Below are 12,500 nucleotides of genomic sequence, written 5' to 3' on the forward strand. Positions count from 1 at the left end.
GAAAATGGTGAATTTGCTAAAGAGATTAAAGAGGTTTGAGGTATTACAATATTTTTGATTTGTAAGGTTATTTTAATTGTTTATGTTTTTATGTCTTCTAAGTCTGTTTTGGTCATTTACAGTTTCTAAGGTTAAACTCCTCATAAGCCTCTAGGATTTTTTCAGTTTAACCTGCACACTCTTTTTCACTTGTTTGTTTTATTTGTATGTGTTATGTTGTGCAAATTTAAAAGAAAAAAAAATCTAAATCCAGATTTTTTTCTATAACTAGTTCAGTTTTATTGAATTTATACAACAATGGGTTTATATGAGCTACATCAAGTTCATCCAAAAAAAAAAAAAAAAAAAAACCCTCAAATAGTCATTTTTTTAATGACTTATTTCCACCATGAAACACACTTTTTTCAACTTAACTTGCAGGTAAGAGATCATGATGTCACCTGGTTGGATTCCACTGCCAGTCAAAGTACAGCTTTGACATCACAATCACTTTGAAATTTGTCGGTCATTGTGAGATCACTCCCGTCCCAATTCAAACCTGAGGTGTCACCTCACAGTAACCCTGACCCTTTGAGAACCCCATTTTGACGTCCCAGAATGCATCACAGTCACCCAGAGCCCTGTAGAACCACTGCAAGAGAACATCACGGTCCAACACAAAGCAGAAATCTGACATCACAATCAACCTGACTTTATTGTAGGACTCTATTGTGAGATCACTCCTGTCCTTATCAAACTGCAGCTCTGTCTGTTTTACATGATAGATGATATTTACTTGTGTATTTATATATTGGATTAACAAGGCAGCCCTCCAGTAATAAAATCTTTATTGCACATTTTGGGCAAGACGCCCTTCCTCAGTGTGTTGTGTAGTACCCAACCAATATATCATATCAATATCAGCCTATCACAGATAAATCAGTATCATCAATATCAGTATGTTTACCGATGTGCACCGTTGTTGTTGTTTTTTTTTATATATATATATATATACAGAATATCTATCTATCTACCCTCTGAAGTTGATATTGGTATGAGTCTCACACAATCCCATACTGGTTGGGCACTAGTGCTGTGCAGACAAACAAACATCAATATATTTGCTATAATGAAAAGGAATAAATAATTTTTAAAAATGGCAAACAAGTCTACACGAAGAATTTGCTCCAGTGCTTGACCACACAACACGCCCAGTCTTCTCGTACAGCGAAGCGCAGCAAAGGTCGTGGTCATGCCCTGTCTGTAGGCTACGTATGGTGAGAGAGGATGAGAGAGAGACATAAGGAAGAGCTAGGGAACAGGATGAGCGAGAGAGAGAGAGAGAGACAGGAGCGACAGCATGGGTAGAGAAAAATGCCAGCAAATGACAGCAGCAGATGCAGGTTATAGCCGTGGGTGCAACAGACAGGAGTCAAATAATTGAATTCAAGGCTCAACAATGGAAAACTGCTTTTTGTTTGTTTGCTCTTCACAAATTATTGAAGTATGGATTGAGAGCCTCAAAATTAAAATATTCTATATCGAAGTCAACAAATGCTTTTGGAAGCCGTGCTTGTTTTGGCATGACTGTGACAGTGCAGATGGATAGGCAGGGAGAACAGGGTGCATATGAAAGTATATACAAATATCTTCTCTGGGGAAATAATGAACAGAGGAGAATGTGGGAATGATGGAAAAGGGGATACGATATTCTCTCACTTGCAGCAGAACTAGAAGAGAGTTATGAGGAGTCTGCCAATGCAGCAAACAGCTGGCTTCATTTGCATAATACCCATCAGGCCTCTCTTCCCCTCAGGCTGCCTGTCAGCTTGCGACTGTGCACGAATACACACACACACACACACAGACAGCATCATTCACTGTATCAGCAGCTGTATGTTTATATGTAGACGCAGGCTGACGCTGGCTGTGCTCTGGAAACATTCAGCAGCCATTCGACTGTATATCAGTGGTATGACTTTCAAGCCGGCCAACTATTCATCACTACTCCTCTGTGACTGAATGAAAGCTTTTTAGCGCTTTAATTTATTTGATTTTCATAAAGCCGGCTAATTGCCTCAGCAGAGGGAGACAGATGAAATGATTTACTGATTACGATGATCATAAAATGATCATAAAACGATCTTCCAGAAACAAAGTATACAATACAATGAATCAAACTATCGCCGGGCGGCTGTGCTGAGACTGAGTTGAGGGCGCTTGGGGAGACATATACTTTATTCTAGGCAAACAGAAAGGAGAGCTCTCCCATCTCCAGGGTGCTGCTCGGGTGTCATCACAGCAGCAGCTGCCAGGCATGAGAGCAGGAGGCCGGACGAGTGCTGGAGCATCGCTTCTCTGAAAGCCACACGCCCAGAGACAGGCTTTTTGACAGCCCCTTTATTTCTGTTTTTTTTTTTGTTGTTGTTTTTTTTTAAATTAAAATGGCTACTTTGGCCTGACAAAAAAATAATTCCAATCAGAACATTAAAATATTTAGAAAAATAAATAAAGTTAGAAAAAAGAAAAGAAGGAAGAAAATATAGGACAAATATAAAGTAAAACTCAAAGAAGGGTAAAAAAAAAAAAAGGCATAAAATAAGATAAAAATGTCCAATAAGTCAAAAAATACATATATAAAAATGTCAACTTATGTATAAAACATTTATAAATATATGCTTATAATTTTTTTTTTATTGTATTTAAATATTTAGTCTTTGCTTTCTGACAAAACAAAACAAAAAGCAAAATGAAATAAATGCGTCCTCTTAGGGACAGGGAGCAAGAAAAAACAAAACAAATAAATGAATGAATGAATAAATAAATAAAGGGAATTCCATTCAGGTTCCAGAGGGTGAATTGTTTTCTAAATGAAGAGCACGCTTAATGAATTAGCCCCCTTTTTTTTTTTTTTTTTTTTTTTTGGTAACAAGAAAATGAAGTGTGGAGAACGGCCTGCCGCCGTATGTGACATTAAGTCGCTGTTAACAATTTGGTGTCAGATCACAGTGTAGTAATGTGAAGTCATGTTATATAACAGCGCACAAGAAAAGGCTGCAGCAGCAAGAAAGTGAACGGCATGTCAGCACCAGCTGTGTAATTGCTGACAGAATCAAAAGCACCTACACCGCTGGCTGTAACTGAGTCAGTGTCTTTCAGCATTACATCCCATTGATTGCTTATATCTAGGAGAGCGGCACACACACGCAAAAACACACAAACACACACACCATCAAAATCACAATAGCAGTTCTGTGACTGCAGTTGCCAGAGAGTACACTTTTTTATTTAGCATGCAGAATATCATTTCAGATGAACTGTTTACACTCGGGATTAACATTATAGCACTGCTTACTGGATTAGCTGTAATGATCACCATTGATCTCCACTGTCAGTGTGCGAGGCTGATATGCTGTGTTATTGCCCCTCGCCGTGCTGTCGCCTCCCCCCCTCAAGTTGAAACGCTCCCCCTTCACCTCATTTGAATTGGATTTTTTTCAAGTGGCTGGCCAGATAAAAAGCACTCCTATTCAAATGTTGCGGCCATGCAGCGCCGGCGAATGTGACATGTGTGGTTGGAGTCGGGGGCGAGGCCAAGTGCCGAACATGAAGGGTCTGCCAGGGCTCAGTGACCAGGGTGACATCAGTCAATCCCTGCATGTTCTCCGCAGCGTCCAAATCGACTGCTGGAACGATTTCGGGGGGCTTAGCGGGCCAAGTCACATACAGGACCGTGTTTCTGATGTTGTGGGCTCGGCAAAGTCAATGGCTGACTTTCATTCATAGCAGAGATGGGAGGGGAGCGAGACGGCGCACTCAGGAGCTACTTCCATCGTCACTTGTGGAAAAAACGAGCAGGCCATGGCGCTCAGAATGAATGGGCCTGGATGTATTTTTTCCTCTGCCAGTGAAATTTTACAAAACTCGACACATGACTTTAGCAACATTTTAACACATCTCAGTGACAACGTCATTCTAAAAAATCTTAAGAAACAACTTTGAATGTCTTCTGGGTGCACTTTCATGACCTAGCCTGGTGGTGATTATTTTAAGAGTAATTTTTAATTTCATCACTTTAGCCATATGCCAGTGTTAAGGATGACAAACAAGAGGCTGTCCAGCAAAAACGACCCCAGAGGTCGTTTGTACAGCAGCTTTTTACCACCTAGAGTTCCTATAGTTTTAAAGTTAAATGACGTCTAGTGAACCTTTTGCTGTATTAGATGGTAAGAATAAACAACTTGTGTGGTTGTATGGATTGGGGGACAAACAATTTAACACTTAACATAAACCAAAATATCTTTTCATTTCAGGGTTCCAAGGGGAAAGAAAACACGTTTAATGGGGGTCTGCAGGTTTAACCCCCCCCAACACAGGCTTTGGTGTTTAAAGGCCCTTGTTTTGTACTTGTTTGACATTGTCTTTCATTCATTTTAGCCCGAGTTCCAGCTCTTCCTTCCCCCTAAACCCTCATTGTTCATAGTTTATAGCCCAATTCAGTGACCTTTTACTTAAAGGAATAATGGGTAATTGCATGAAGTTCATTGAGGCGTAAGAATTGTTCTCAGAAAATCATCTCTTAGAAACTCTCACTGACTCCCTGGATCTATTTCAGTTATGATTGCAGGTTTCAGACGAGTTTAACCGGCAGTCGTAAAACCAGAGACGCCTTAAAAAGTTTAAAACATCTTATCTTACAGTTATGATACACAGGCAGGATTTTGGAGAATATGCAGATTCACATTTCTACTGACGGTCATGAACAGTATTTTTTTCCCCCTTGCACTTTTGTTAATTGTAAGCCGCTGCAGTAAATTATCTTCATTGATCTTGCTGGAGTTCCCAGTCCTCAACCCTTCTGAATGTAAAATGATTTTTTTTTTTTTTATGTGCCTGGAGACACTGCCAAATAAAGTAGATTGCCTGCTCTCCTGTTTTAAAAAAGTGCTGTTTTATTTAGCCACAATCGGCGTCCATGTATCATGGCCTTAAGGGGCTTTAGGCCACTTCTTCCTCAGATAATACATTACCAAACTACTTCCTTTTAGATAATAAATAACCTAAATCCTTTACTTTAGATAATTAGATACAACAGGGATGTAATTTTTTAGGATGTTTCTTCAATATCGCCCATTCTTTTCTAATGGAAACATCCTGTTTTTTATGTTGTCCTAAGCACATTGCAGTTACGCTATTGATAATGAAATATTACACTACTTTAGTGCAATAATATTAATTTACCAGGATGTTTGGCTAATAAAACATCTTAGCTAATACTAATATATCTTGGCTGGTAAAAGATAATAAATTACAAGGCCACTTCATTTTAGACAATAAAACACCGGATTGAATGGCTAATAAAATATCTGACTATTCCATAACAGCTTATGTCTGGTGCCCATAAAAATATGGTAATAAAAATCTTTATTGCTCTTGGCGTTACTGAACAATACATGAAGAACCCCTGCTGCTAGCTCTTTAGTATTATTCATTAGGTTCTGATACAGGCCAGTGGCTGCTCCAAAGTTTGTGTTTGTGTGTGTGTGTGTGTGTGTGTGTGTGTGTGCGCACGGTAGGGTCTTTTAATAAAAAATGGCCCGCTGGGCTCTGCATTGCCAGTTTGCCAATCAGAGCATAGCCATGATATGCAAATTGTACACACAAACACACATACACACACACACACACACACACACACACACATACACACATGCAGAGTGGAAAAAAGGAGTGTTTCGCATCTACCAGGGCCATTACAGACATTTTAAAATCCTATGAATATAAAAAAGAGAGAGAGAGAGAGAGAGAGAGAAGTGACAGGAGGGAGGGAAGGAGAGGAGAGAGGTGAGCGAGAGAGGAACAGAGAGAGAGGAGACAGTGAGGGAGATGGCCTGGGAGAATAGTACAAGGAAAACTATATTTTCTGTGCTTTTCTGTGTGCAACAGTTTATTATTTAGTTCTCGGGGAGATTGGATGGGAGGATGCGACGGAGAGATTGCACGCAGATGGAAGGCAGAGGATTGAATGGCTTTCTCTTTCTTCCTCTGCCTTTCTTTCTGCTCACCTCTGTCACATCGGTGTTAGATATTTCCCTCCATTGTTGAAACCATCGCTCTCGTGCCGTGGAGTCAGGAGCCCAGCCACATTCAGTTTTGAGCCACAAGAAGCTGCTATCGATAACCATGAGCCACAACTGGTTGATTGAAAAAAGCCCATCCTGCAGACCGGTGTGTTTGTGCCCAGAACGTTGCTGGTTTGAATCCAAACATCAGCTGAAACAAGTTGATGACAGGCGTGTCACTTCACTAAATGCTGCACAATATCATTCACCACCCAAACTTTCACACTAAAAATCTGCGACGGCTTGTTTGTCGAGGAGGTGTTGGCCAAGTCGTGTGGCGGCAGAGAGTCTCCGGTTGTCTGCCTGAACTCGCTTGCAAGCTCGCCTCATTTATTCCAGTTGGAAAGCGGCGGCAGAATTCAGTGGATCCAGTCATTTAAGAGATAAACGTGCAGATAAAAACATCCAGGTTTTTAACTCCGGTGTAAATCACAGACTGTTTCAGGGATGATTATATGAAAACCCCGTGGATTTCCCCCATAATGTTTTGGATCTGGAATTCCATATTTGAGCAAAAGATATTAGTCAGGTCACATCTTACTTCTGAGGCCTATAGAATGAAATTTCTGATGCCAAGATGAAGCAATGACTGATCACCTACAACATATCTTTTCTATTATTCATTCAGTGTAATCAGTTTTTAAACACAGGTCACCAAACAATCAGGAAACGCTGGTGCTAACTGCTCAGTTGTCTTCCAAAGGGATTGCTGTGGATTTTTGCTTGATCTCAGTTCTCATGATAAGCAAAATCTGTTTTGCAAGAGAGTTACAAAGTTATAAACAGTAACAACTGATCACCTACAAGAACATCTGCTTAAAGCATAAAAACAGCTGATTTCAAGCGCATCATTTTCAAAATCTCATATAGCAGAATAAATAAAAAATACTGATCAATACGGTTGAAGTCCAAGCACTTTAGAGGTGAAAGAAACTGACAATGAGATATAACTCCAAGTCTGTCAGTTTCAGGCTACCCTGTGGCGAGCTGCTTAGTTAAAATGATTTTTTTTTACCCAGTTCTGTCTGACACGAGGAGCACACACCTGCAGGAATGTGAGATCGAAGGCCACATCCGTGTTGACTTGTTAACAAAATGTGCTGCAGTAAGTGGGAACCAGTTCAAGGAGAGCTTTGTAACTGAAGCCCAACCAGTGCATCTATACACATTATAAAGAAGGCCACTCATCTCCAGCATAAAGGCCACAGCCACATTGTGTCATGATATACAAAGTCCTGCATCCTTTGACACGGGCCACGGCATTTATATAGGTCTATGATCTAACAGAAAAAATAAATAAATAAATAAAAATAAAATAGCTGGCACATTGATGGAAATCACAACATCAAATTCAGACTGTACTACTCCACCACACAAATAACTTAAGAAACAAATCGTCCTCTTTAGTCCACGTTGAAGCATCCAGTATCGCCTCCCTGACGTTTAACAAGCAAACAGAGGACTGAGGGGAAGACGTAGGAGGAGATGAGAAGAGAGGGAGCTAATTAGAGGAGAGGAGAGGAGAGAAGAGGAGAGCAGACGGGGAAAGAGAAGAGAGAGGGAGTTGAGGAGATGAAAGGAGAGGAGAAGGAGCAAGCACAGACTACAAACATGGGGATTGATGATAAAAAAAAAGACAGGGAGAGGAGAATAGAGGAGAAGGAGCAGAGATGATGGGGAGGGAGTTAATGGAGTGATTAGATGTTAGGAGAGCTGAGGAGAGCAGAAGGAGCTGAGGAGCGAGGAGAGCAGAAGAGAGGAGAAGCAGCTAATAGGGTGATTAGAGGGGAGGAGAGCTGCTGTTGAGAAAAAGACTTTGTGTTGGATTATTTTCTCCTCATAGCAGCTTACAGAGGACCAGCCAGTGTTTTACAACTCAGCTCTTACACCCCCAAATCCCCTGATTTAGACTTAAACTGCGTGGAGAGGGAGGATGGGATGGAAGGAGGATGAGGAGGAGAGGGAGAAAGGAAAAGAGAGGGGGTGGAGAGAGAGGAAGAGGAGATAAGGCGGGAGCGATGATGAGAAGAGAGAATAGCAGGGACAGATGGACCGGCAGACAAGAGAGAGGGAGCCAAGGAGTCAAACAACAGAGGGGATGAGCATCAGGACTGCATTTAATCTGTAACGTTTCTATATAGATAACTGTTTTGCTCCCTCCTATCCCTTACCGATAAAACACAAGAGTGAATCAGGTTATATCAACTTCATGAAAGCTTTCACGTGCCGTTGTTGGTGCCTGGTAGCTCTTTCCCGTGAAAAATCCGCTGCTGCACTGAAAGTAATGCGTTTCCTATCAGTTTGGCATGAAGAGAAGAAGAAAAACTGGATTTGGGCAGGGATAGGCTTGGACCCAGCATCCGCTTTTTGTGATCCTGTGGTCTTGAATGTGTGTTCACGCACTAAAGAGTAAAAGTGGAAGACCGTCCCATGTCTAAAATTACTCAAACATATAATTAAACCCTTATTCTAATACCACTTCAGATCTGTGTGAGTGTTTGTATGGAGGAAGGAAGAAGTGGCAGCTAGGTTATTGTAGTCGCTATTATTAGACAGTATGCCCACTATAAATTTGACAAGCGTAATCTCATCATTTGCTTGTTTATTGAAGTCTTTATCTGCTTATTTAATGTATTAATGTATTTACTCATGATTTTGTTTGGCCCTGTTATTTAATGGTTGAAGTACTAAAGGGGCCTTTAAATCTCCTGTTTATTTAGAAAATGTATCCTTTTTATGCCGTTTTTGAATTATACGCACCAGTGACTGCCGCCCAAACTGGAAACATCTTCCTTTAGCCAAAACCTCCCGAAACGTTGCAGTCCTCACATCTGCTTCTATGTTTTGAGAAATACCTAACGTCTTTGCTCATAGCCAAAGACAAAGAAAAGAGCGCCATCTACAGAACTCAAACTGCGTCAACAGAAATTTCAAGGAAAAATACACCGGCACTGTTTGATTGACAGGTGATCAATGGGAAGTGCAGAGCAGAAACGCCACAAGGCCACGAGCACCTCGCACCGAAAATGGATCGCCACTTTAGAGAGAGAGAGAGAGAGAGTCCAAGAGATGCAAAGAGAGTCTGGGGGTTCATTTATTGTATTGTAGGTGAGAGACAGACAGATTTAACTGGTCGGCGCTATTTCCGAACGTTAGGAAACAGCCTTGACAGAAGTGAGTGTCAGTGTGTGTGTTGGTGTATGTGTGTGTGTGTCTGTGCCACCATGGTGTGAAATACTACAGCAGTGCTTTGGGCTGCAGTGTAAACTTACACAGTTTGCCTGTGAAGTCACATCAGTCTCAGCTCATTTTGTAGCTCAGTGGCTCTCAACGTCCGGGCCGAGGGCTGGGAGGTCTCAACAGAAACAGACAGCTCCTTAAACTTCTGTCGTCTTTCTCGCAGACAACAGAGAGACACGGCAAAGATGAGAGAGAGTGAGGACAGCTAACTAAACTAAACCTATAAACACGTGGAAAACTCACTAAAACTAAAACCAAAATTGAGATAAAAGTTACGAGTGCAAAATGTTTCCAAAATAAATTTATAGTAATATTTTTTCGTGGAGCACTTTTCTTATCACATTACAAAGTGCTTTACAGGAGTAAACAGAAAAGAAAAGAAAGAAAGAAAGAAAGAAAAGTGAAAACAGATTACGTAGCACATGATGTAGACAGAGAAAAAGTAAATTAAAAACAAAAAGACGGATTCAGCAAACACAAAAAGGTAAATGTCAAAAAGAGATTGAAATTTCACAGCACACAATGTAAATAATATATCAATAACCTGGCTAACTCTAACCCTAAAAAAAAAAAAGTTTTCAAAAGTGTTTTAGAAGATGACACAGACTCAGGCAGCCTGACAGCCTCCGGCAGGGCGCTGCTACAGAGTTTTGCTGCTCGGACTCTGAGAGCTGCACGACTTTTATTCACTCAGGCCCTGGACGATACACAGCAGGCCGACCTCAGGCTACACTGTTGTAAAAAATGTTGGAGCTTCATAAAAATGACAATCACCACCGCTTCTCATTCAGGCCGAAAAAAAAGTAATACCATACAGTTACAAGGAGGAAACAACAGACGCGACATAAAAGAGAAAAAAATAACAGATCCGTTGCCTAGCAACCTAAAGATTCTTTGTAGCAACTTAACGTCCAAATGCTACTCTAACGGAAGACAACACAACACATTTCTAGTTCAAATAAAAGCATTTGTTATTGTAACCTACTATTACTATTATTAATCTATTACTATTAATCTATTATTGTTAATCTATTATTGTTAATCTATTGTCAGAGAAAAAAATATTTACAACATACACACAGCCACGGTAATGAAGCTGGACGGCCTCGCTGTCTCATTTGAGTTAATGCTGCTTTCACTCAGTGTAGTTTATGCCAAAGAGTTAAAGGATCAGTTCACCCAAAATCCAAAAAAACAGATATTCCTCCACTTCCCTCTGGTGCAGTCTGTCCGTCCAGATAGTGTCTGTGTGATATGTTGAGGTTTCCACTCTGCCTCCCTTCACCCCAAGAAAATGAGGCTGAATGGGTGTTGCTCTGTGGAGCTCAAACCATTAAACAACATAAATATAATGTAAATGTAATATAAAAATAAATATCTCAAATTCATACTTGTTGGCAGCGAATAGATACAGTTTGTCGGGGTTCTTTGGCTGGAAATACCCCTGAGGGCGGTGGATTATGTTGAGTATCTGTGTCATTGTTTTTAGAGCGAGCTGCTGCTGCTGTTGAGTTTTTTTGCATATAAATTTTTGATGGTTTGAACTCCACAAAAAAAGAAAAAAAAAAACAGCCCAACTCTAGGCCGAATGTTGTTGTTGCTGGGAGATAGGGAAGGTCATGGCAGACTGGAAACCTCACCAAATCACACAGGATGGAGGGATAGACTGGATTAGGGAGGAAGGGGGGGCGAAGGGGGGAACTGGCGTCTGTGGCTTGTGCATTTCGTTGTCATCGCTTTGTGGTTTAATAATTTTATTTGAATAATTAATGTTATAAATTTTAAATGCACTTTGGATTTTGCTAAAATCTACACAAAAGGCCCTTTAGAAAGAAAAACAAAAACATCTTTACATTAAAAAACATCACTTGCCTTAAATGATGGCACTGATAAATATTTGTGAATCGTTTTTGTGTTTTGTAGACAAAAAGGAATTATCCAGTCCTCTGGGAATCAAACGTGGCTGCATGGACATACATGCAAATGTATACAGGCGCGCACACACACACACACACACACCCTCACACAGACACTTAATGGCCTATTGTACTGCTGAAGACCCCTCCACCTCCCACCCTGCGTCCCTCCTCTCAAGAGGCTCTTATTTAGTTGGTACACAGGCGTCCTGCTGAGAACCACACACAGTCAGACCACACACACAGCAAGATCAACAAACACACACACACACACACTGCCACCAGAACAAATCAAATGCACGCACACACACACACACACACACACACACACACACACACACACACACACACTGCCACCAGAACAAATCAAATGTATATACACATGCCCTGCCACCAGAATGCACGCACATACACACACGCACACACATGCACGCACATATACATGCACCTGTCAATCATTCTCTTTTACCCTGCTCACTGAACTAGACTGCGGTAGGGAGGTGTGTGTGTGTGTGTGTGTGTGTGTGTGTGTCTCTGTGTGCATTTCCTGCTAATTAATACAGAGGTGTTTGTGTGTGTTTGGTAAAGTGTAAAGCCTTTTTTTTTTTGTCACATACACAGTTGAATGTGTATGTGCATGCCATGTACCTTTGTGTGTTTTTGTAATAGGGTTTCCTCTACCAATTTGTGTGTGTGTGTGTGTGTGTGTGTGTGTAGGAGGTGTTCCTTTCACAATTAATCAGAGTAGTGATTCTCCCTCCCCTTGTCGTATAATGTAGTTGTCATCCACATACTGCAACATGGCTGTTACTCTGTAAGTGCTTCAGCTTTTTCTTTTTTTTTTAACTGGCTCTTAATTTATTTTTCTGAAAAGCTTGTTATCATTATATCCATGCCTAGAGAAGTGGAATACGTTCACTTGAGAAAAAAAAAATCTACTGTGTTTCTGATTTAACGAGATAATGATCTGAGAATTCTGAGATAACCATCTCATTAATTCAGAAAAACAGGGAATTTTAGCTTCTTAGCCTAGTGAATGTGTTAAACTTTTATTCAGTGTTATTAGAGGATAACCATTGATTTTGAATGTTTGGCCCGTTTACTCAAATTTAACATTTTATATTTCAACAAACAATGCAAATTATGCGGTGTTACATAAGATTTCACAACACATAATCAAAATCCCTTGATTTCAAATTTGAATTTTTGGCTGAAACACCGACTGTATTATGTTCTGCTTCTG

The 12,500-nt window shown here is 40.5% G+C and overlaps 1 protein-coding gene across 1 annotated transcript in view; it reads left to right on the forward strand.

The window, feature by feature from the left end:
* LOC115366171 (putative protein TPRXL) overlaps positions 1 to 516 on the forward strand; it is a 5,919-nt gene extending 5,403 nt beyond the window's left edge. The window contains exon 3 of the mRNA XM_030061484.1: positions 421 to 516. Within this exon, the coding sequence (XP_029917344.1) occupies positions 421 to 495 (75 nt within the window). The 3' untranslated portion in view covers positions 496 to 516. The remainder of the gene's footprint in view (positions 1 to 420) is intronic.
* The last annotated feature ends 11,984 nt before the right edge of the window (positions 517 to 12,500 follow it).

This window comes from Myripristis murdjan, chromosome 10 (assembly GCF_902150065.1).
Source record: "Myripristis murdjan chromosome 10, fMyrMur1.1, whole genome shotgun sequence".
Lineage (NCBI taxonomy): Eukaryota > Metazoa > Chordata > Actinopteri > Holocentriformes > Holocentridae > Myripristis > Myripristis murdjan.